The sequence below is a fragment of the Erinaceus europaeus genome, chromosome 22, assembly GCF_950295315.1.
Source record: "Erinaceus europaeus chromosome 22, mEriEur2.1, whole genome shotgun sequence".
NCBI classification, from domain to species: Eukaryota; Metazoa; Chordata; class Mammalia; order Eulipotyphla; family Erinaceidae; genus Erinaceus; species Erinaceus europaeus.
In genome coordinates, this window is record NC_080183.1 from 54592 (window position 1) to 78626 (window position 24035).

At 52.9% G+C, this 24035-nt stretch overlaps 1 protein-coding gene and 1 long non-coding RNA gene across 2 annotated transcripts in view; one reads left to right on the forward strand and one right to left on the reverse strand.

Moving 5' to 3' along the window:
- The window catches only part of LOC103127928 (fibulin-5), a 48394-nt gene that overhangs the window by 20020 nt on the left and 4339 nt on the right, over positions 1–24035 (forward strand). The window contains exons 2-5 of the mRNA XM_060180951.1: positions 2721–2837; positions 9715–9834; positions 15115–15237; positions 16459–16585. Of these exons, the coding sequence (XP_060036934.1) occupies positions 15117–15237; positions 16459–16585 (248 nt within the window). The 5' untranslated portion in view covers positions 2721–2837; positions 9715–9834; positions 15115–15116. The remainder of the gene's footprint in view (positions 1–2720; positions 2838–9714; positions 9835–15114; positions 15238–16458; positions 16586–24035) is intronic.
- LOC132535410 (uncharacterized) lies at positions 679–8689 on the reverse strand. Its single transcript, XR_009547193.1, has 3 exons — positions 8567–8689; positions 4847–4993; positions 679–2030 (listed from the first exon to the last, which is right to left on the reverse strand). It is a non-coding gene; the product is annotated as an uncharacterized LOC132535410 (long non-coding RNA).

Below are 24035 nucleotides of genomic sequence, written 5' to 3' on the forward strand. Positions count from 1 at the left end.
CCTGGCCAGCTCTGCCTTCTCTCCCAGTGCAAAGTCCATGAAACGCTCACCCCACGTGAGTGCTGGGGGCACAGCTGCAGAGAGGTTGGGGGCCACCTCTCTCAGCCGCCTTCTCCACCCTCGCCCTGGGCAGGGCGGGAGCTCTGCCCGCTCAGCCCGACAAGCGGCGGGGGTCGGTGGTGGGGGGCAAGCCGAGCACAGACACTGGGCCTCTGGGGCCCTGGGTGCCAAGGGAGCTGGGAGATGGCGTGGCAGTAAACACACAGGACTTGCGTGCAAGGGGTCCCAGGTTCAGTCCCTGACAACACTAAAAGCCAGAGCTAAGCACTGCTCTGGCCAAAAGAAAAAATATATATATTAACATATTTATTTCATTTAACATGAGTGAGAGTTTTACATGATGCACACTCACACACATGCTCCAGGGTGATGCGTTCAATTTATTTGTTGAACAACCTGTAGCTTTTGCTCAATACAGGATTAGCCAGTTTTTTTGTATGTCTTTATGCATATTCAGCCTTGGTGTACATATAACTGTTAGCCATTGCACTTTCTTCTTTCCCATCTTTTTCCTGTGATGAGTGGTGGGCCCCAAGGTTGTAAGATCACAGTGTATAGTTCCCGCTGCACCCACCACCTAAGTGCTGTGCCCCCAGCTGTCAAAGACAACAGAGTGAGAACCACAAAGTGATAAGACTGTGACTCCTGAAATAACCTGATACTTAAACAAAGAACCATCAACTCAGAGAAAGTGAAGACAGAGCACATCAGCACATGCACCACTGGGGGTTGAACTGGGAACCTCAGAGATTCAAGTCAGATGTTCTGTCACTGGAGCCTCTGCCTCGGGCTCAAAGTGGCACAGCGAGGCGGGATGGGTGAGGACCATGCAGTGGACTTCAGTGCAGGGCATGTAGAATCTTGGAGCAAACACATCACAGTGTGCGAGGGCCTGGGTTCAAGGCCCCGCTCCCCACCTGCGGAGAAGCCTCGTGAGTGGTGAAGCGTGTCTGCAGGTGTCTCTCTGTCTCTCTCTGTTTCCCTCTCTATCAAATGGTGTGTGGGGGGGTGGCCACCAGGAGCAATGTATCTGTCTTACAAACACTGAGCCCCAGTGATAACCCTGGTGACAATAACAACTGAAATAATGAAATGAGATAAAATAATCTCTGAGCTGAAACTTTGCATTGGATAAGTTTTAGTTTCGTATCAAATCTTAGAGACCACCTAGCCTAATATCCCTCTGTAAGACGGAAGCTCTTTCTTTTTAAAATTAAAACAAACCTTCATTTGGCACAGACTAATAAGAAATGAATCGCCAGATAGTAAATTGAAAAAAAACTACTGAGCAAATGTTGTTGTTACTGGGCACAGTTTTACACCATGCCAAGATCCACGTCAGCAAAGCCTCCCGTGTCATCAACTCCACACCGGACACTGGGTCCCCAGGCCATTCTGACCCTTTTTTCTGAATCTCCTGTCGAGTCCTTAGATCTGCTGGGATAGACTCATCCTGAGTGACTGAATATACACCATTTATTGATAGACAGAAAGAAATGGAGAGGGAGGGAGAGATAGAGACAGAGACACCTGCAGCCCTGCTTCATTGCTTGTGAAGCTCCCCATTGCAGGTGGGGAGTGGGGGCTTGAACCTGGGTCCTTTCGTACTGTAACATGTGCGCTCAACCAGGTGCGCCACCTCCTGCCCCCCTTGTTCTTTTCTTAAATCTGGCTGCTGAGTGAGATCTCCCTGTATTGCACCTCAGGCTGGCTTATGTCCCTTAACGGAAAGCAAAGCCGGAATCTTTTTACAACTGCCTAGAACCCGCCCCACCGTGTGCACAGATCCCAGCTCCCTCTTCTGCTCATCCGCTGGCAAGATGTGGGTTGTCTCCACATCTTGGCTGTGAGAGAGAGCGCCACCGTGGACACGGAAGTCCATGGCTCTTGGGACACGTGCCCTTGGGTGGATGCGATGAAAGCAGTTTGGGTCCTGTGACAGGCTCTTCCTTACGATTCAGACACAGACTCTAAACGTGGGGAGATCAACGTGGGTCAGAGATGTACAGAACACGGCAGCCCCTCCCGGTCCCTCAGCTTTCAATCTGCTGGACGGGGCAGGTGTGCTAGGTCTGGGGATGAGGGGGACTGAGCCTCAGCACCCAGGGAGTTGCTTGACAAGCAAAGGGCTCCTGGCTGACGTGCTGAAAGGACGGGACCTGAGGACCAGCCTGTGCTGTAGACTCGAGGTTCCTGTGATGGGTGGACATAGGGTGGGTCTGCACCCCGTTTCCTGTGAGCGCCTGCCTGATCCACCATGGAGGCTTCAGGCCCAGTGGGGTGGGGTGGAGGCTGGGCGGGGGCAGTGGCTGGGGGTGGTGGAGGCTGGGCGGGGGCAGTGGCGGGGGGTCGTGGAGGCTGGGAGGGGGCAGTGGCAGGGGGTCGTGGAGGCTGGGAGGGGGCAGTGGCTGGGGGTCGTGGAGGCTGGGCGGGGGCAGTGGCGGGGGGTCATGGAGGCTGGGAGGGGGCAGTGGCGGGGGGTCGTGGAGGCTGGGAGGGGGCAGTGGCTGGGGGTCGTGGAGGCTGGGAGGGGGCAGTGGCTGGGGGTCATGGAGGCTGGGAGGGGGCAGTGGCTGGGGGCCATAGAGGCTGGGCGGGGGGCCAGTGGCTGGGGGTCATGGAGGATGGGTGGGTTGCTCACTTTGTGCTCCTGTCTGCAGACATTGATGAGTGTCGCTACGGCTACTGCCAGCAGCTGTGTGCCAACGTGCCGGGGTCCTACTCCTGCACCTGCAACCCCGGCTTCACCCTCAATGAGGATGGGAGGTCCTGCCAGGGTAGGTGGTGCCCCAGAGTGACACTGGGGGAGGCCGGAACATTGCCAGGGTTGGTTGGGGTCCTGGAGAAATGGGTTCACACCCCCTGTGCTGTGAGGAGCCCGCCCTCAGGGGCCAGGTGGGGAGGGGCGGGAATCCAGTCACCCATGCACCCAGTCACCCGTGCACCCAGTCACCCGTGCACCCAGTCACCTGTGCACCCAGTCACCCGTGCATCCAGTCACCCATGCACCCAGTCACCCGTGCATCCAGTCACCCGTGCACCCAGTCACCCGTGCATCCAGTCACTCATGCACCCAGTCACCCTTGCACCCAGTCACCCATGCACCCAGTCACCTGTGCACCCAGTCACCCGTGCATCCAGTCACCCATGCACCCAGTCACCCATGCACCCAGTCACCCATGCATCTAGTCACCCATGCACCCAGTCGCCCGTGTATCCAGTCACCCGTGCATCCAGTCACCCATGAACCCAGTCACCCATGCATCTAGTCACCCATGCACCCAGTCACCCGTGTATCCAGTCACCCATGCAACCAGTCACCCATGCAACCAGTTGCCCATGCACCCAGTCACCCGTGCACCCAGTCACCCATGCATCCAGTCACCCATGCATCCACAGTCACCCGTGCACCCAGTCACCCGTGCACCCAGTCACCTGTGCACACAGTCACCCGTGCACCCAGTCACCCGTGCATCCAGTCACCCATGCATCCAGTCACCCGTGCACCCAGTCACCCATGCACCCAGTCACCCATGCATCCAGTCACCCATGCACCCAGTCACCCGTGAACCAAGTAACCCGTGCATCCAGTCACCCATGAACCCATGCACCCAGTCACCCATGCATCCAGTCACCCATGCACCCATGCATCCAGTCACCCACGCACCCAGTAACCCACGCACCCAGTCACCCATGCACCCAGTTACCCATGCACCCAGTCACCCATGCACCCAGTCACCCATGCACCCAGTCACCCGTGCACCCAGTCACCCGTGCACCCAGTCACCCATGCATCCAGTCACCCATGCACCCAGTCACCCATGCATCCAGTCACCCATGCACCCAGTCACCCGTGTATCCAGTCACCCATGCAACCAGTCACCCATGCAACCAGTCGCCCATGCACCCATGCACCCAGTCACTCGTGCACCCAGTCACCCATGCATCCAGTCACCCATGCACCCAGTCACCCGTGCACCCAGTCACCCATGCATCCAGTCACCCATGAACCCATGCACCCAGTCACCCATGCACCCAGTCACCCGTGCATCCAGTCACCCATGCACCCATGCATCCAGTCACCCATGCACCCAGTCACCCATGCACCCAGTAACCCATGCATCCAGTCACCCATGCACCCAGTCACCTGTGCACCCAGTCACCCGTGCACCCAGTCACCCAGGCATCCAGTCACCCATGCACCCACTCTCTCTTTTTCTTTTTTTCTTTTTTTTCCCCTCCAGGGTTATTGCTGGGCTCGGTGCCTACACCATGAATCCACCGCTCCTGGAGGCCATTTTCCCCCTTTTTTGTTGCCCTAGTTGTTGCAGCCTCGTTGTGGTTATTATTGCCATTGTTGACGTTGCTTTGTTGTTGGATAGGACAGAGAGAAATGGAGAGAGGAGGGGAAGACAGAGAGAGAGGGGGAGAGAAAGATAGACACCTGCATACCTGCTTCACCACCTGTGAAGCGACTCCACTGCAGGTGGGGAGCCGGGGGCTCAAACCGGGATCCTTACGCCGGTCCCTGCGCTTTGCGCCACGTGTGCTTAACCCACTGCGCCACCGCCCGACCCCCATCTTTTTCAGGCCACTGTCCAGGAGCACTTTGCTCTCTTGGACAATCCAGTTATCCTCCCATGCCCCAGGTCTCAGGTTTGAGTCCTGGAGTTATGTTCATGCCCCAGGCAGAGCTGTGACACACACACACACACACACACACAGACACACACACACACATAGACACACAATACAGACACACACACAGACACACACACAGACACACCTTTTATTCTGTTGAGTTTCTCTTGGGAACCACATCAGTACCTCACAGAGGATCCTTAGTGTTTTCCGTCAGAAGAGGTGCTGTGGATTGAGTAAGAACGGCATTCTTGATGACCAGAGGAAATCATGTTCCTTAGAGTCAAGCTCGCTGCCACCAGACAGGAAAGGGACAGTTGACTGAAAACAGACTTAGTATATTCTTGGACATTTTGTGAAAGTTTGAAATTAAATAAATAGAAGAGAACCACAGGTTTTTTTTTTTTTTTTTTAACTCTAAAACTGAGACACGTGGACTGCTGACAAGAGTCTTGTGGGCAATTTTAATTTTTTAAGATAATTTTTATTGTTAAATTCATTTTATTTTAAAATTTAGCTTGGATACAGAGAGAAATTGAGAGGAAACGTGGAAAGAGAGGAAGAGAGAGAGAGAGAAACAGACACATGAAGCCCTGCCTCACTACTTGTGGGGACTGGGGCCTTGAACCTGGGTACTTGTGAATTTAACCAGGTGCACCACCACCTGGCCCTCAAGGGCACTTTCAAATTTTATTTTATGTCTTTAGTTTTAGCACTGGGACCTCAAGCTTGCAATTCCGCTTCCAGAGGACTTCCCTCTGCTGGGGGGGCAGAGGAGGAGAGGGAGAGAGGAGGCAAAGCGGAGAGAGAGAGAGAGGGAGAGGGAGAGGGAGAGGGAGAGGGAGACAGAGTAGAGGGGGAGAGGAGGGGCGACACCGCACACCATCACACTATCCACAGAGTGCCCTCTGGTGCCATGCATGAGGCTCTGATGTCCTGGGTCTCAACCCCAGATCCTCAGTGGCAGTGATGTGTGCACTACAGGATGAGCTACCCTCCCACCCCCTCCCACCCACCCCCAGCTCTGTTGATGCTTCTCACGGGCGGGGGAGGGGGGGGGGGAGGGGACCTGGTGAATCTGGTAAACACAACCCATCCCAAACAGAAGGGCTGAAGGCTCAGACCCAGGGAGTCAGGGCAGTGCCGCCCCAGCCCTGGCCTCCAACCCGCAGGCCCCCAACCCTCCAAGCCACCAGCCTTCAGGCCCCCAGCCCCCAGCCTCAGCCCCCAGCCTGGGAGGGGGTGCCCAGCCCCTCAGCCCCTCAGCCCCCAGCCAGGGAGGGGGTCCCCAGCCCCTCAGCCCCTCAGCCCCCAGCCTGGGAGGGGGTCTCCAGCCCCCCAGCCCCTCAGCCCCGGCCCCCAGCCTGGGAGGGGTCCCCAGCACCCAGCCCCTCAGCCCCCAGCCTGGGAGGGGGTCTCCAGCCCCCCAGCCCCTCAGCCCCGGCCCCCAGCCTGGGAGGGGGTCCCCAGCACCCAGCCCCTCAGCCTCAGCCCCCAGCCTGGGAGGGGGTCCCCAGCACCCAGCCCCTCAGCCCCCAGCCTGGGAGGGGTCCCCAGCACCCAGCCCCTCAGCCCCCAGCCTGGGAGGGGTCCCCAGCACCCAGCCCCGGCCCCCAGCCTGGGAGGGGTCCCCAGCCCCTCAGCCCCTCAGCCCCCAGCCTGGGAGGGGGTCTCCAGCCCCCCAGCCCCTCAGCCCCGGCCCCCAGCCTGGGAGGGGGTCCCCAGCACCCAGCCCCTCAGCCTCAGCCCCCAGCCTGGGAGGGGGTCCCCAGCACCCAGCCCCTCAGCCCCCAGCCTGGGAGGGGTCCCCAGCACCCAGCCCCTCAGCCCCCAGCCTGGGAGGGGTCCCCAGCACCCAGCCCCGGCCCCCAGCCTGGGAGGGGTCCCCAGCCCCTCAGCCCCTCAGCCCCCAGCCTGGGAGGGGGTCTCCAGCCCCCCAGCCCCTCAGCCCCGGCCCCCAGCCTGGGAGGGGGTCCCCAGCACCCAGCCCCTCAGCCTCAGCCCCCAGCCTGGGAGGGGGTCCCCAGCACCCAGCCCCTCAGCCCCCAGCCTGGGAGGGGTCCCCAGCACCCAGCCCCTCAGCCCCCAGCCTGGGAGGGGTCCCCAGCACCCAGCCCCGGCCCCCAGCCTGGGAGGGGTCCCCAGCCCCTCAGCCCCTCAGCCCCCAGCCTGGGAGGGGGTCTCCAGCCCCCCAGCCCCTCAGCCCCGGCCCCCAGCCTGGGAGGGGTCCCCAGCACCCAACCCCTCAGCCCCCAGCCTGGGAGGGGGTCTCCAGCCCCCCAGCCCCTCAGCCCCGGCCCCCAGCCTGGGAGGGGGTCCCCAGCACCCAGCCCCTCAGCCTCAGCCCCCAGCCTGGGAGGGGGTCCCCAGCACCCAGCCCCTCAGCCCCCAGCCTGGGAGGGGGTCCCCAGCCCCTCAGCCCCTCAGCCCCCAGCCCCCCAGCCCCTCAGCCCCCAGCCTGGGAGGTGGTCCCCAGCCCCTCAGCCCCCGGCCCCCAGCCTGGGAGGGGGTCCCCAGCCCCTCAGCCCCCAGCCCCCAGCCTGGGAGGGGGTGCCCAGTCCCTGGCAACTGCCTAGCCCTGGTGGAGGCACTGGCAGACAGAATGAGGCCTTTGTGCAGACCCTGCCTGGCCTGTGGGGCCCACTTCCTCGTCTGGCTGGCAGCTCCCAGTGGCTGGGAGGCCGGCGTCTCCACCAGCTTAGTCAGGTGGAAACCAGGGCAGACAGGAAGGCGGCACTCAGAGGGCCTGATCCTGGGGTGTCTGGAAGGGGCTTCTCCCAAGCCAGCTGTCCCGTGAGCCCCCTGGGGATGGTGCCTGGCCCCGCTAAGCAGCTTAGGGCTGGGGCTGCCCTGTGCTGGGCTGCTGGGGTTGGGGGGAGGTTTGGGGGTGCCAGCACCCCCCATGACTGGGCGTCTCCTGGGTGAGCCTCCCACACAGTGGAGCCCAAGGCCCTTGTGTCTGCCAGCCAAGCCTGTCCTCTGCAGGCACCCAGGGGTGTCATGTCCGCAGGGAGTGTGACCTCATGCCTCACACAAGGGAGAGGGCTCTAGTCTCTCTCTCTCTCTCTCTCTCTCTCTCTCTCTCTCTCTCTCTCTCTCTCTCTCAGAAATTCTTTCTTTTAAAAAACATTTCTTAGGTTAAGTCATTAATTCATTAATGAATGAGAGAGAACCAGAGCACCACTCTGGTACTTGCAGTGCCAGGGATCAAACTCAGGACCTCAGGCTTCAGAGTCCAGTGCTTTATCCACGGCACCCCTCCTGGATGCACACTCTTTTTCTTTTCTTCTTTCCTCTTTATTTCAAGGCATTTAAATGCTTTGTTTACTGCATTATTTAATGAGAGAGATCTGAAGAGAAAGGCACACAGAGAGGGAGCCCGGGGACCTGCTCAGCTCTGGCTCATGGTGGTGCTGGGGATTGAACCTGGGTCGTCAGAGCCTCAGAGCCTCAAGCAGGGAAGTCTTTTACATAACCATTATGCTGTCTGTCCAGCTTTCTTTCCTTTTTTTGTGGTGCTGTAAACTTGTTGTATGGGATTTCCCACTGCAGGCTGATTTGCCATTTGGACAGACAGACAGCGGGAGACACAGGGAAGAGATCACAGAGCCTCCTCTAGCTCTGCGGCTCTGCCTGCTTGGTGCTGGGGCTTGAACCTGGGCCCTGTAATGGCAAGTCCTCTCCCCGTGAGCTACCCCCGGCCTTTGCAGTCTTGAAGCACCCCACATCTGTTCACCCCCACCCCCCACCTCCGCACTGGGGGTGCGCTCCCTGCACCCCACCCTACAGACTGAGCAAGTATGGCCCTGCTTCTTAGGTGGGAATCCCAGCACCTCAAGTTCCCTCGGGGCTGGGGGGCACCCACCTTCCATGGGCTGTCGCAGGCAGGGCGAGTGTTTGTCCTGTTTGAGACTCTCACTGGCGCCAGGGAACAGGCCTCCCTCCTGGCTGTCTAGCACCACCCCCCATGCCAGGGGCAGAGCTCCTCTCCTTTGAGCAGCTTCTCAAGCTTAGCAGGAAGCTGTGGGCTTTGCAAACACTCAGCCTCTGTTTGGAGTCGGAGGGCTTAATCCTGGCCTGGGAAGGGGGAGACTCCCCTGGGACTCACTGGTTCCAGGTCAGCCGACTGGCTGTGGAGAGGAGCGGCCCCATCACACCCACACGCACTCCCACCCCAGGCTGTGCAGAGTGAAGCTTGTGGACAGGCGCTGGCCTGGCCCCCACTTCCAGCGGGGTCCTCCTGGTGAGGAGGGCAACTTGAGGACTCCCTCAGGACAGACGCCGGCCTCTTGGTTGACAGACACTGACCTCTCATGAAGGAGAAAAGGCCTCTGGTTGGCTCAGCTGGTTGGGCTCCAGCCTGGGCTGTGCACAGCGCAGGGGCCGTGGGCTTCTCACAGAGCCCCACCCTGATGACCGGGTTGGACTGTCACTCTGACCAATGCGCTCACACTGGGGTTCGGACTCTCACATGTGACTGGGGGCTACAGGGTGTGGCCTACTCAGTCCATGGCAATGATACTTAGGATTATTCTTTTTAAAGTACTTCATTTATTTATTTTGGATAAAGGCAGGGAGAAATTGAGAGGGACAGGGGAGGTAGAGGGGGAGAGAGACAGAGAGACGCCTGCAGCCCTGCTTCCATCTTGCAGGTGGGGAGTGGGGGCTTGAACCTGGGCCCTTGTTTACTCTCATGTGTGTGCTCAGTCAGGTGCGCCACTGCCTGGCTCCAACAACTGGAATTATTGTCACTTTTCTTGTGTGGCACTGGGGTCTCACATGGGCATGATCGCAGCACCCCTGGGCTGGGTTTTTCATTCTTCTTACTCTAGATAGAGACCTGGGGGGGGGGAGGGAGACAGCACAGAGACGCTCACCTCTGGTGCCAGGGCTGGCACGGGGGCTGTGCGCATGGTGGAGTCTGTGCCCTGTAGGAGCAGCTGGCTCCTGGCCCCGGAATTGTCAGGACGTTCTGCCCCACGAGTGGCCACTGATGTGCTCTGGCTCCCGCAGACGTGAACGAGTGTGAGACAGAGAACCCTTGTGTGCAGACCTGCCTCAATACCTATGGTTCTTTCATCTGCCGCTGTGTCACGGGCTACGAGCTCGAGGAGGATGGTGTCCGGTGCATTGGTAAGGGGCCACCAGGCTGGGGCTGGGCACCCTGGGTAAGGGGCCACCAGGCTGGGGCTGGGCACCCTGGGTAAGGGGCCACCAGGCTGGGGCTGGGCACCCTGGGTAAGGGGCCACCAGGCTGGGGCTGGGCGCCCTGGGTAAGGGGCCACCAGGCTGGGGCTGGGCGCCCTGGGTAAGGGGCCACCAGGCTGGGGCTGGGCGCCCTGGGTAAGGGGCCACCAGGCTGGGGCTGGGCGCCCTGGGTAAGGGGCCACCAGGCTGGGGCTGGGCGCCCTGGGTAAGGGGCTACCAGGCTGGGGCTGGGCACCCTGGGTAAGGGGCTACCAGGCTGGGGCTGGGTGCCCTGGGCCCCAGGTAGAAAGGGCCAAGGGCTCCCCACCCAGGCCTTTCCCCTCCTTGCCAACTTCAGTTCTGCTTCCGGATGTTTCTCTGCAGTCCAGTAACTTGCTGACGGGTGACTGTCCTAACCACTTGGCCCCCGTCTACCAAAGTCCAGGGAGCTGCCCTTGGGCTTCTGAGATGGGAAGAAAGGGAGGGCCCGGTTTTGCACGCTGGGTCATCTGTTCCCACGAGCACCCACTCAGGTCCTGAGGGACGGGCTCACAGAGTGCTAGTGCTGCAGAGTACCAGGCCCCTTGAGTCTCACAGGACGGGGCTGGCTGGTGGGTGAGTGAATGGCATTCGGACGGTCTGAAACCTCGGCCAATGGTCAGCACCTGGATCCAGGCCCAGCAGGAGATAGTTCTCCGAGCAGTGAGCCAAGTCTCCAGTGCTGCACAAGAGAAATCTTGTTAAATATTTTTATTTATTACTGGATAGAGACAGAGAAATTGAGACGAGAGGGGAGACAGACACCTGCAGCCCTGCTTCGCTGCTTGTGAAGCTCTCCCCCTGCAGGTGGGGACCGGGGGCCTGAGCCTGGGTCCTGTGCCCTGTAACGTGCGCTCAGCCAGGGGCGCCGCCACCCGGCCCCTCGATGGCTGTGTACGCCTTCCTTCCAGGCCTGAGAAGCTGTGGTCTCTGCCCATGGCAGCCCTGGGCCCTCACGCTTGAGCTGTGGGCGGAAGGTGTCAGGCCTGTGGTCCTCCTGCACCATCGTGCCTGGACCACTGTGTGCCTCTCTGCTCTGCACCCTCCCGTCCCTCCTATTCCTCTCCTCCTCCTCTTTCTCTTCCTCTCTCTCCTCCTCCTCCTTCTGCTCTTCCTCTTTCTCCTCCTTCTCTTCCTCTCTCTCCTCCTCCTCCTTCTGCTCTTCCCCTTTCTCCTCCTTCTCCTTCTCATTCTTCTTCTCCTTCTCTTCTCTTTCTCTTTTTCTTTTTGTCAACATGGAGGGACAGTAAACTCCACCTGTTCACTTTGGCCTTTGGCTACCAGTACAATTGGGAACTTGGTCTGAGTCAGTGATGCCTCCCTGTAGCTCTCAAAATAAGTGGTCCCCCCTAGTCACAGACATCTCTCAGTCCTGAAGAACCAGAGTCCTGGCCCCGGGCTCCATTGTCAGAGGAGCTGAATGAATGAGGCATTGTGTGGTGGCTTCACTTGGGCCCTTAGACTGGAGGGCAGAACTCTCTGGAACAAAAGCAGACCCCTCTGTGGGGCCAGGAAAGCCACAGGAGGTGGGCACAGAGCCCCTGGGGGAAGGGTCAGCCCTGGAAGCAGTAAGGAAACGCCCTGTGGTGGCAGAAGCTGCCGTCTTCCTACATCCCACTCCTCCCCTCCCAGGAACCTAGGTGCAGGGAGTGAAGGGGTGGAAAGCCGGCCTTCTGCGGGGCGTGTACAGAGCTTCTAGAGCTTCTAACACCTCTCTCTCTCTCTCTCTCTCTCTCTCTCTCTACCGACATGAACTGACTATCCTCAGAAGTGTGCAATGGGGTGGCTGGGGCCATGAGATCAAACTTGGTACAGAGCACACATTACCCTGTGCAAGGAGCCAGGAGCCAGGTTCAAGCCCCAGGTCTCCACTTGCAGCAGGGGAAGCTGTACTGCAGCTCTCTCTCTCTCCCCCCCCTCCCCCTCTCTCCCTCCCCCTCCCCCTTCCCCTTCCCTCTTCCTCCTTTTATGGTTCTCACTGTCTCTAAAGGAAAAAAGAAAAGAAAAAAGTACACCAGAAGTGATAGAACTAATCTGCAGGCACTGAGCCCCAGAAATAACCCCATAGGAAAAGATCTTTTTAAACCAGAGCTTGTAGACGACAAATTCTCTGGAGGTGACGTTTTGCATTTTGCTGCTGCTCCTCCTTGAAGTATAAACAGGGTCTTCAAGCTTGGTGGAAACTAGCCAGGATCTCCACCACCACCACCCGCTCTGATGCATGAAAAAAAAATAATTCTTTTTCCTTACAACACTGCTTTTTAAATTTTGTTTTAAATCTTCATTTATTTGATAGAGACAGCCGGAAATTGAGAGGAAGGGGGAGATAGAGAGAGAAGGAGACAGAGAGACACCTGCAGCCCTGCTTCACCACTTGTGAAGCTTTTCCCTTTCTGGTGGGGACTGGGGGCTTGAACCTGGGTCCTTGTGCACTGTAACATGTGCGCTCAGCCAGGTGCACCACGCCCAGTCCCTTTTTTTAAAAAAATTTTATTATTATTTTAAAATGTTTATTGTTGTAGTTATTATTGTTGTCATCATTATTGGATAGGACAGAGAGAAATGGAGAGGGGAGGGAAGACAGAGGGGGAGAGAAAGACAGACACCTGCAGACCTGCTTCACTGCTTTGTGAAGCGACTCCCCTGCAGGTGGGGAGCCGGGGGCTCAAACTGGGATCCTCATGCCGGTCCTTGTGCTTTGCGCCAGGTGTGCTTAACCCGCTGCGCCACCACCTGAGTCCCCCAGCCCCTTACACTCACACTATTGGTGATCCCACAAGGCCTGTGCACCGCCGCTGTGCTGTCTCAACCAGCCCAGACGAGTGCGGCCAGCTGAGGGGAGGTTCCAGTCCGGTGTGAGAGCACTCAGTGATCAGTACTCGGTGATCAGCACCCGGTGATCAGCACCCGAGCTCGTGGCAGTGGAGAGCAGCTCGCGTGTCCTGTCTGGGGGTGGGGCAGCACCCGAGGACGTGTCACATGGGGAAACGAGCGAGCGAGAGCAAGTTTGGGGGAAACAACAGATGAAAGAAAAACATGTTTTCTTTGGCAAGCTTCTGGAGGGAGGCTCAGACAGCGGCTCCTTGCCAAGTGCGAGTGCGGGAGGGGCTGGCCCTGGGCTGGCCTGCGTCTGCTCTGCCTGCGGCTGCAGGCCCGGCACCCCCATGTCCCTGACTGAGTCCTGTCACCCAGCTCTCGTGCCCACGTCCCAGAGGCCCCACCCCAGGCCGCCCCCGACTTTTCTCTTTCAAGGAGAGTCATTCAGCTCACAGTTCTGCCTCTGGCTGTCTGGTTCTGGGGCTGAGGCTGGGGCCTCTTGCTTGAGAATCCTGGGAACCACAGCCCTGGACAAACAAGAGTTTTTGTTGATTAATTTTAAAGATGTATTTATTTTGTTAAATATTCCTTTTTCTAAAGCTTTTTAACTTTATTTAGTTTGATAGGGCAGAGAGAAATTGAGAGGCGAGAGGGATAGAGAGGGAGAGAGGCAGAGAGACACCTGCAGCCCTGCTTCACTGCTTCTGAAGTTTCTCCCCTGCAGTTGGGGACCGGGGGCTTGAACCAGGGCCCTTGCTCATGGTAACATGCACTTAACCAGCTGTGCCACCTCATGGCCCCCAACTTTTAAAGATTTATTTATATTTATTTATTTAAAAGGACTTGTTTATATGTTTATTTTGGAGGGAGGGAGAGAAAGGACCAGAGCATTATTCAGTGCTGTTGGTGAGATGACAACCTGCCCATGTGCTACCAACTCTACTGTAGCCATTAGCCTCCCGATAAAAAATAAAGAAAAGATCTTTTATTTTAAAGATATTTACTTATGTGAGGGAGAGAAGGTGGAGGAGGAGGGGAGAAAAAGAGCAAGAGAAACAGAACATCTGGCGACATGGGACTTGAGTCCGGTGCCTTAGCCATTGTGTGGCCTCCCAGACTGCCACTGTGAGAATCTTAATGTGGGGCTAGGAGGTAATGCCCCTGGTCACGTGCACACGTCACCATGACCAAGGGCCCAGGTTCAAGCCCCCACACCCCACCTGCAGGAGGGAGGCTCCAGCAGCAGTGAAGAAGCTGCAAGTGTCTCTCTGCTTCATCCTTTCTGTCTTCCTCTCCCCTCTCAGATTTTCTGTTGAGAGAGAGAGAGAGGAGAGAGGGAGGGAGAGAGAGAAGGAGGGAGAGAGAGAGGGAGGGAGACAGGGGCTGCCGAAAGCCCTCATCTTCACAGAGGCATCAACCCCAGTGATAACTGTGCTGTCAGTTAAAAGCAGCTTAAATGTAGTTGACTGGGGCCAGTGGTGGCTGGCCTGGTAGAGTGTGTGCTGTGCTTGGCAGGGACCCAGGTCTAAGCCCTCCAACCTCATCTATAGGGACCAAGTGTCACAAGCGGTGAAGCGGGGCTGCAAGTGTCTCTCCCTCTCTATCCCCCTTTATATTTCTTGCTGTCTCTATAAAGAAATAAATAAAACAAACAAAAGTGAAGAGAAATATTCTTGGCATCCTTGGCCTTGTCTGTATGGTTCTTTCAGTTGTGATGTCAGGAATAGGCACTAAGGGGCTATTGGTATTGCTGTGGTTGCCCACTGGGACAGTTGGGGGGGGGGGTTGCAGGGAGGCCTGTACCCAGAAGACTCCAACAGTCAACTGCATCTCAGCCGAGAGACGGGAGGAGGAGAAATAAGCCAGTTGCCGGCAAAGCAAAGCCAGAGGCAGGGGCTGTTGGAAGCATGTGGAAACAGAATCCTGCTCCCTTTAGTTTCTCCTCCTCCCCTCCTCCCCTTCATTTGATGGGATAGGGAGAATTTGAGAGGGGAAGGAGAGGAAGATAGAGAGGGAGAGAGACAGACACCTGCAGCCCCACTTCACTGTTCATGAAGCTCCCCCCTGCAGGTGGGGACTGGGGGGGTTCGAGCCTGAGTGTACCTCAGGTGCCTGGCCTTGCTCAGCTGAGTGTACCTCCCCCGGCCCTCCAGCCCCATTCAGGAGGCAGTTCTCCCACCAGTCAAGCTGTCAGAGCATCACTGGGCATCCTCCTAGGCCGCGAGCCTCGAGCCCGTCTGCCGGCAGCTCCTGTTGGCAGAGCCCCTTCAGGGCTCAGGAGGGAGTAGGTGAGGGCTCATGGCCACCGAGCCTGTCCTGGGGAGTCTGGGGTGGTGGCAGCAGCTGTGACTCTCTCCCCCCCCACTCCAGACATGGATGAGTGCAGCTACTCCGAGTTCCTCTGCCAGCACGAGTGTGTGAACCAGCCTGGCTCCTACTTCTGCTCCTGCCCCCCCGGCTACGTCCTGCTGGATGACCACCGGAGCTGCCAGGGTGAGGCCACCGGAAGCTCACGGCCACTGCAGGCAGGGGACCCTTGGTTGTCCTCACCTGGGAGGTGACGGGGGAGGTGACGGGGCAGGAGGATCCCAGAGCGGCGGGGTTTAGGGCTGGAGGGAGCCCGGGCTGGCGGCTTCTGGCACTGGGAGCCCTCCCTGGACCGCAGGAAAGACGCGGCCGCTTCCTGAAGCCTCAGGTGGTGGGTGTGCTGCCCTGCTGGGCTTGGTCTGGCCTCCCAGGCCTCTCCCTCAGCCCCTCGGGAGGAACCCGGCCAGCGCTCCCTGTGGCCTCGGACGGCTTGTGGCCGGGGTCCAGGCTGCTCATGGCTCCTGCAGGGCAGGCCAGTCTGTTTTCCTTCTGTTTCTTAATTTTATTTTTCTTATATTTGATGAGACAAAGATATTGAGAGGGGGAAGAGATAGAGGGAGAGACAGAGAGACACCTGCAGACTTGCTACGCCACTCATGAAGCTTCCCTCCTGCAGGGGAGACCAGGGGCTTGAACCTGGATCCTTGCGCATGGTGACTTGTGCGCTCGGCCAGCTGCACTACCCCCGGGCACTCTTTACCTCTTTTTTATTATCATAGTTCTTTAATTTTTTAATTATCTTTATTTATTGAGTGGGTAGAGACAGCCAGAAATTAAGAGGTAGGGGAGATGGGGAGAGAGAGAGACAGAGGGACACATGCAGCCCTGCTTTACCACTTGTGAATCTTTTCCCCTGCAGGTGGGGCCCAGGGGCTTGAACCTGGGTCTTTGCACACTGTAACACGTGCACTCAACCAGGTGCACCACCACTGGCCCTCCAGTATCAAAATTCTTTATTTCACTTTTAGCTTCTGAGAGCAGACTTTTTTTTGCCTTCAGGGTCATTGCCGGGGCTCGGTGCCTGCACCAGGAATCCACTGCTCCTGGAGGCCATTTTTCCCATTTTGTTGCCCTTGTGACCTTTGTTGTCAGTATTATTAATCTTGTCATTGCTGCAGACGTTTAGCATAAAACTGACACGTCTTTTGTGTGAAGCTAGTGAAAGGGGTGACACTCGACACGGCCCGCACACCCCACACGCCCGGGTTTGGACTCACCTCAGCCTGGGCGTCGGTCATGGCCCGAGGCCGCTTGGGGATCCAGCGCTCCGTGAGGCACCCCGGGCACCCCCAGCCCTGCCGCGGCCTGGGTCCCGGGCTCAGCCCCCACCACCTGCTTGTGTTGCAGACATCGACGAGTGTGAGCACAGGAACCACACGTGCAGCCTGCAGCAGAGCTGCTACAACCTGCAGGGCGGCTTCAAGTGTGTGGACCCCATCCGCTGCGAGGAGCCCTACATCCGCATCAGCGACAAGTGAGGGGCTCCGGCAGAGTGCGGGGTCTGTGGGGAGAGCGAGGACTGGGCCCGGCCTCCTGCCTGCCCCCCAGCCCCAGCTCTCTGGCCCTCCTCCACACACACCAGAGCCGCAGAGCTGTGTGGAGATTTCCAGAAAACTGACCAACAGGAGAAGCAGAGTCCACAGGCCTCGGCTCCCCTTATTTTATTTGCCTTTGTTGTTATTTTGACTGCCACTAGGGCTGCCACTGGGAATCCACCACTCTCGGAGGCCTTCTATTCCTTTTCTTCTTCTTTCCTTTTTCCTTCCTTACTTCTTTCTTTCTTTCTTTTTAAATGTGAATATACTACTCTTTTTAATTACAGAGACTAGAAACTCTGTGGATCTTCAATTTACCAACTTGTTTGCTGCTTTATTTGATTTATTTTATTACTATTCTCATTATTATTATTGCTATTTTTATTTCTTTATTGGGGAATTAATGTTTTACATTCAACAGTAAATACAATAGTTTGTGCATGCATAACATTTCCCAGTTTTCCATATAACAATACACCCCCCACTAGGTCCTCTGTCATCCTTCTTGGGCCTGTATTCTTCCCACCCACCCACCCCAGAATCTTTTACTTGGGTGCAATACACCAGTTCAGGTTCTACTTGTGTTTTCTCTTCTGATCTTGCTTTTCAACTTCTGCCAGAGTGACATCATCCCATATTCATCCTTCTGTTTCTGACTTATTTCACTTAACACGATTTTTTCAAGGTCCATCCGAGATCGGCTGAAAACGGTGAAGTCACCATTTTTTACAGCTGAGTAGTATTCCATTGTGTATATAGACCACAACTTGCTCAGCCACTCATCTGTTGTTGGACACCTGGGTTGCTTCCAGGTTTTGGCTATTACAAATTGTGCTGCTATGAACATATGTGTACACAGATCTTTTTGGATGGGTGTGTTGAGTTCCTTAAGATATATCCCCAGGAGAGGGATTGCAGGGTCATAGTGTAGGTCCATTTCTAGTCTTCTGAGAGTTCTCCAGACTGCTCTCCACCAAGGTTGGACCCATTTACATTCCCACCAGCAGTGCAGGAGGGTTCCTTTGACCCCACACCCTCTCCAGCATTTGTTGCTGCTACCTTTTCTGATATATGACATTCTCACAGGAGTGAAGTGGTATCTCATTGTTGTCTTTATTTGCATTTCTCTGACAATCAAAGACTTGGAGCGTTTTTTCATGTGTTTCTCAACCTTTTGGATCTCTTCTGTGGTGAATATTCTGTCCATAACCTCTCCCCATTTTTGGATGGGGTCATTTGTTTTCTTGTTGAATTTGGCAAGCTGTTTACATATTTTGGTTATTAAACTCTTATCTGATGTATGGCATGTAAAGATCTTCTCCCATTCTGTGAGGGGTCTCTTGGTCTGGGTAGTGGTTTCTTTTGCTGTGCAGAAGCTTTTTAATCTGATGTAGTCCCATAGGTTTATGCTTGGCTTCGTCTTCTTTGTAATTGGATTCGTTTCATTGAAGATGAAAAAAATTTATGCGGAAAAGAGTTCTGCCAATATTTTCCTCTAAGTATCTGATAGTTTCTGGTCTAACATCCAAGTCTCTGATCTACTCGGAATTTACTTTTGTATTTGGTGAAATACAGTGGTTCAGTTTCATTCTTCTGCATGTTTCAACCCATTTTTTTCCCAACACCATTTGTTGAAGAGACTCTGCTTTCCCCATTTAATAGTCTGGGCCCCTTTGTCAAAGATTAGATGTCCTTAGATTAGATGGGGGCTCACTTCTGGGCTCTCAGTTCTATTCCACTGGTCAGTGTGTCTATTCATGTTCCAGTACCAAGCAGTTTTGATGACAATGGCCCTATAATACAATTTGAGATCTGGGAGTGTGATGCCTCCAGTTCTGTTCTTTCTTCTCCAGATTGTTTTGGCAATTCTAGGTCTTTTCTGGTTCCAGAGAAACATTTGTAGCATTTGTTCTATTTTCCTAGAAATTGTGTTTGGGATCTTGATGGGGATAGCATTAAATTTGTAGATGGCTCTGAGTAGTATATTCATTTTGATGATGTTAATTCTGCCAACACATGAACATGGAATTTCTTTCCACTTCTTTGCATCTTTTTCAATTTCCTTGAGTAGTGACTCATAATTTTTCGTATACAAGTCTACAATTCTTTCACTTCTGTGGTTAGGTTTACTCCTAGATATTTTATTGTTTTTGTTGCTATAGTAAAAGGAATTGATTTCTGGATTTCAATTTCTTCTAACTTAGTGTTTGCATAGAGGAATGCCACTGACTTTTGAATGTTAATTTTGTAGCCTGACACCTTACTGTATTGCCTGATGATTTCCAAAAGCTTCTTGCTGGATTCCTTAGGTTTTTCTAAGTGTACTAACATGTCATCTGCAAATAGGGAGAGTTTGACTTCTTCTCTTCCAATCTGTATGCCTTTAATTCCTTGCTCCTGCCTGATTGCTATGGCAAGAACTTCCAACACTATGTTGAATAGTAATGGTGATAGTGGGCAGCCCTGTCTAGTACCTGATCTTAGTGGAAATGCTTCCAGTTTTTCACCATTGAGTATGATGTTGGCTGTAGGTTTGCTATATATAGACTCCACTCTCTTCAGGAATTTTCCATCTAGTCCCATTTTTTGTAGTGTTTTGATCATAAAAGGATGTTGTATTTTGTCAAAGGCTTTCTCTGCATCTATTGATATGACCATGTGGTTTTTGATCTTGCTTTTATTCATGTAGTGGTTAATGTTGATTGATTTAGGTATATTAAACCAACCTTGCATACCTGGGATAAACCCCACTTGGTCATGATGAACAATCTTTTTAATATACTGTTGTATCTGGTTGGCTAGAATTTTGTTCAATATTTTCGCATCTATGTTCATCAGAGATATTGGTCTGTAGTTTTCTTTTTTGGTTGTGTCCCTGTCTGCTTTTGGTATCAGGGTGATGTTGGCTTCATAGAAGCTGGCAGGGAGTATTCCAGTGTCCTCAATCTTCTGGAAAACTTTTAAAAGTAGAGGTATTACTTCTTTTTAAAAAATATTTATTTATTTAATCCCTTTTGTTGCCCTTGTTGTTATTATTGTTATTGCTGTCATCATCATTGGATAGGATGGAGAGAAATGGAGAGAGGAAGGGAAGACAGAGAGGAGGAGAGACAGACAGACACCTGCAGACCTGCTTCACTGCCTGTGAAGCGACTTCCCTGCAGGTGGGGAGCCTGGGGCTCGAACCGGGATCCTTATGCCTGTCCATTAACGCTTCGTGCCACCTGCGCTTAACCCACTGCGTTACTGCCCGACTCCTGGTATTAGTTCTTCTTTGAAAGTTTTTGTAGAATTCATTTGTAAAACCATCTGGTCCAGGAATTTTATTATTGGGAAGGTTTTTTATAACTGTTTCAATTTCATTAGCTGTGATGGGCCTGTTCATATTATCTAGTTCCTCTTTAATTTTGGAAGTTCGTAGGTTATCTAGGAAATCATCCGTTTCTTCCAGGTTCTCTAGCTTGGTGGCATATAGTTGTTTGTAGAAGCCTCGCATGATATGTTGAATTTCTGCGGTGTCTGTTGTGATATCTCCTCTTTCATTTATGATTCTATTTATTTGAGTCTTCTCCCTCTCTTGTTTTGTGAGTCTGGCTAAAGGTTTGTCAATTTTGTTCACTCTTTCAAAGTACCAACATTTACTTTCATTGGTCTTTTGTATGGTTTTCTTATTTTTAATGTTATTGATTTCTGCCCTAACTTTAGTGATTTCTGTCCTTCTGGTTGCTTTAGGCTTCCTCTGTTCTTCTTTTCCTAGGTCTTTAAGATGTGCAATCAGGCTGCTTATTCGTGCTTTTTCTTGTTTCCTAATGTGTGCTTGTATGGCTATGAACTTCCCTCTCAGTACTGCGTTAGCTGTGTCCCAAATATTTTGATAGCTTGTGTCTTCATTTTCATTGAATTCTTAAGACATTTTGATTTCTTCCTTTATTTCTTCTTTGACCCAGTAGTTGTTAGTAGTGTACTATTGAGCTTCCACATTTTGGGACTATTACTAATCTTTTGTTGATTGTGAAGTGTTTGTTTAATTCCACTGTGGTCTGAGAAGATGCTTGGAATGATTTCAATGCTCTTGAATTTGCTGATGCTCTCTTTGTGGCCTAACATATGGTCCATCCTTGAGAATGACCCATGCGAACTTGAGTAGAATGTGTATTCCAGTTTCTTGGGGTGAATGACTCTGAAAATGTCCAATAGTTCTAGTTTATCTATCTTGTCATTTAGCTCCCTTATGTCTTTATTGATTTTCTGCCTGGATTATCTGTCAAGTTGAGAGAGTGGGGTGTTGAAGTCCCCTACTATGACTGTGTTGCTGTTAATATATTGCTGTAGCTCTTTCAGTAGATGTTTGAATATATTTAGATGTCTTCTCATTGGGTGCATAGATGTTAATAATTGTTAAGTCCTCTTGATTGACTGATCCTCTGAGCATTAAGTAGTGTCCATCCCTATCTTTTAAAATTTTATTTAAAGTCTATCATGTCAGATATGAGAATAGCTGTTCCTGCCCCTTTTTGTGGGCCATTGGCTTGTATGATGGTTTTCCATCCTTTCACTTTGAGTCTGTGTTTGTCTTAGGTTTGAGTTAGGTGGGTTTCCTGTAGACAGCATATTGTTGGGTTGTGTTTTCTGATTCATCTTTCTACTCTGTGTCTTTTAATAGGTGAATTCAGGCCATTGACATTTATTGATATCAAAGATTGAAGATATTTTAATGCAATTCTTGTAGATTTTTTTAGAATGTTCTGATATATGGCATATTTATGGTGGTCTGACTGTTTATAGGAGACCCTTCAGAATTTCTTTCAGGGAAGGCTTGGTGATAGTTTATTCTTTTAGCTGTTGCTTGTCCGAGAAGGTTTTTATGCCTCCATCTAATCTGAGTGACAGTCTAGCAGGATACAGTATTCTTGGCTGAAAGCCTTTCTCATTGAGCACTCGATAGATATCTTGCCACTCTCTTCTGGCCTGTAGTGTTTGTGTGGAGAAGTCTGCTGCTAATCTTATGGGTTTTCCTTTGTAGGTGACTCCTTGTTTTTCTCTTGCAGCCTTGAGGATCCTTTCTTTATCCTTATTCCTTTCCATTTTAAATATGATGTGTGTCAGTGTCTTTAAGTCTGGGTTAATTCTGTTTGGGACCCTCTGGGCTTCTTGAGTCTTTATGTCTTTGATGTTGTCTAGACTAGAGAAGTTCTCAGCTATTATGGCCTGGAGAATGCTTTCTTCCCCTCCCTCTCTTTCTTCCTCTGGTTAGCCAATAATGTGTATATTGTTTCTTTTGAAGTCATCCCATAGGACTCTGTTGTTGCTTTCAGCATCTCTTAATCTCTTTTTGAGATCTCTTACTTCTTTTTTAGTTGTCTCTAATTTGTCCTCGATCTTGCTAATTCTGTCTTCAGCCTCATTGATTCTATTCTCTCTCCCCTATACTGTTTTCTGGAGTTCTTCTATTTTGTTACCCTGTTCTGATACCCTGTTTCAGCTAGTTGTGTTCTTAGCTCAGCTATTTCAGCTTTCAGCTCTCTAATAACTTTGAGATAATTAGTGTTTTCTTCCAGGGTCTCATTTGTTGTTTCTGCATTTCTGATGAGAATTCTTTCAAACTCTTTACTCACTCCTGTGATTATTTCCTTAGCTAGTGTTTGGATGTTGACCTCATTATTTTGTGCTTCAACCTTTGGGGGGCTTTTAGCTGGACTCTAGCCCTGGTTCATTTCTCCAATATTTCTTCTTGTTGGTTTAACCATTTTTTTAATATTTATTTATTCCCTTTTGTTGCCCTTGTTGTTTTATTGTTGTGGCTATTATTGTTGTTGTCGTTGTTGGATAGGACAGAGAGAAATGGAGAGAGGAGGGGAAGACAGAGAGGAGGAGAGAAAGATAGACACCTGCAGACCTGCTTCACCGCCTGTGAAGCAACTCCCCTGCAGGTGGGGAGCCGGGGTTCGAACCGGGATCCTTATGCCGGTCCTTGTGCTTTGCACCACCTGAGCTTAACCTGCTGCGCTACAGCCCGACTCCCGGTTTAACCATTTTATATAGTATGTTATGAGGTCCCTCTCTCAGCACTTTTCAAATTACTGATCACTCTTGTCTGGATTGACTTGCGTCTAAGTAAGGTAATTAAAGGGTTCACAGTTGTGGAAGTTGACAGTTGTTTCAATAGTATTTTAATCCCTGAGTTGGAGCTCAGTGCCTTAAAAGCGTCTTTTATTCTTTTTCTTCCCTGTAGGCTATGGGATCCTGAGGGCTTTTAAAGTATTAGTAGGCTTCTTAGCTTAATCCCTCACTCCTGACCAAGAGATAAATCAGAGTGGGGAAGAGGTAATCAAGTGGTTTTGCAAAGAGTCTCACAGCCCCACTGCTAGGCCATCGAGGTATAGGTCTTCTCTTGAGTTTCCTGGTTAGTTCTCTCCCCCCGATGCTCCAGATTCTGAGGGCAGTAGCAACGGAGACTCACAGTTGCATTTGGTGAGTCTCAGGGGAGTCCTTTCCTCCCTTCAGCTGTCTTTTTGTTGGTGAGACAGACTGGAGGTGGTGTCTCAACTGGTAAACTGCCGGACTGTTACCAGCCACTTAATCTCTCCCTAGGCTCCTCTCTGTCCTCGAGCCACACGTGTTTGCACTCACCAGTGATTTGGTGGGTTCCTGAAGTCGTTCTAGTCCTGTCTTGTTGCGGTCCCAGGTGGTCTCCTTTGGTATTCCTAGTTGACCCGGGAGAAGAGAGGAGAGAAACACAGCTGCTGCTGCTCTGTAGCCCCGCCTCTGGAAGTCTATTATTATCATTATTATTATTTACCAGAGCACTGCTCAGCTCTGGCTTGTGGGGGGGTTGAATCTGGGCCTCTGAATCCTCAGACAAGAGTTTCTTTGCATAACCAGAGAGAAATTGAAATGGAAGGGGAGACAGAGAAGGAGAGAGACAGTGACCCCTGCAGCTCTGCTTCGCCACTCATGATGCTTCCCCTTATAGGTGGGGAGTGGAGGCTTGAACTTGAGTCCTTGCATAGCCCAAGTCTCACTCAGAGTCTGCCCTCCATACACATGAGAGGGCTGGACAGGTGCACTGTTCAAGGGCTAATTACGTCTGTATTGAGGAGATAATCAAGAGGTGAAATGACTGGGATAGTGTTTTTCTGTCCCCGGTCAGCTGGGAGTTCCTTTTCCTTGTCTGTCTCCCAGTTGTTACGGGGCTCCTCCACCCTGCATGGCTCTGCCACACCCCAGTGGGCTTTTATTATAGATGGTGAAAGACAGAGGGAGATAGAGGGGAGAGGGCTTCACTGCTTGTGAAGCTTCCTCTGTGCCAGGGGTCCTCGCACAGGACCTTGCACGTGACAAAGGCGTGCTTATCCTGTTGGTCGCAGTGTCCCGGAAGGACGGCGGGGG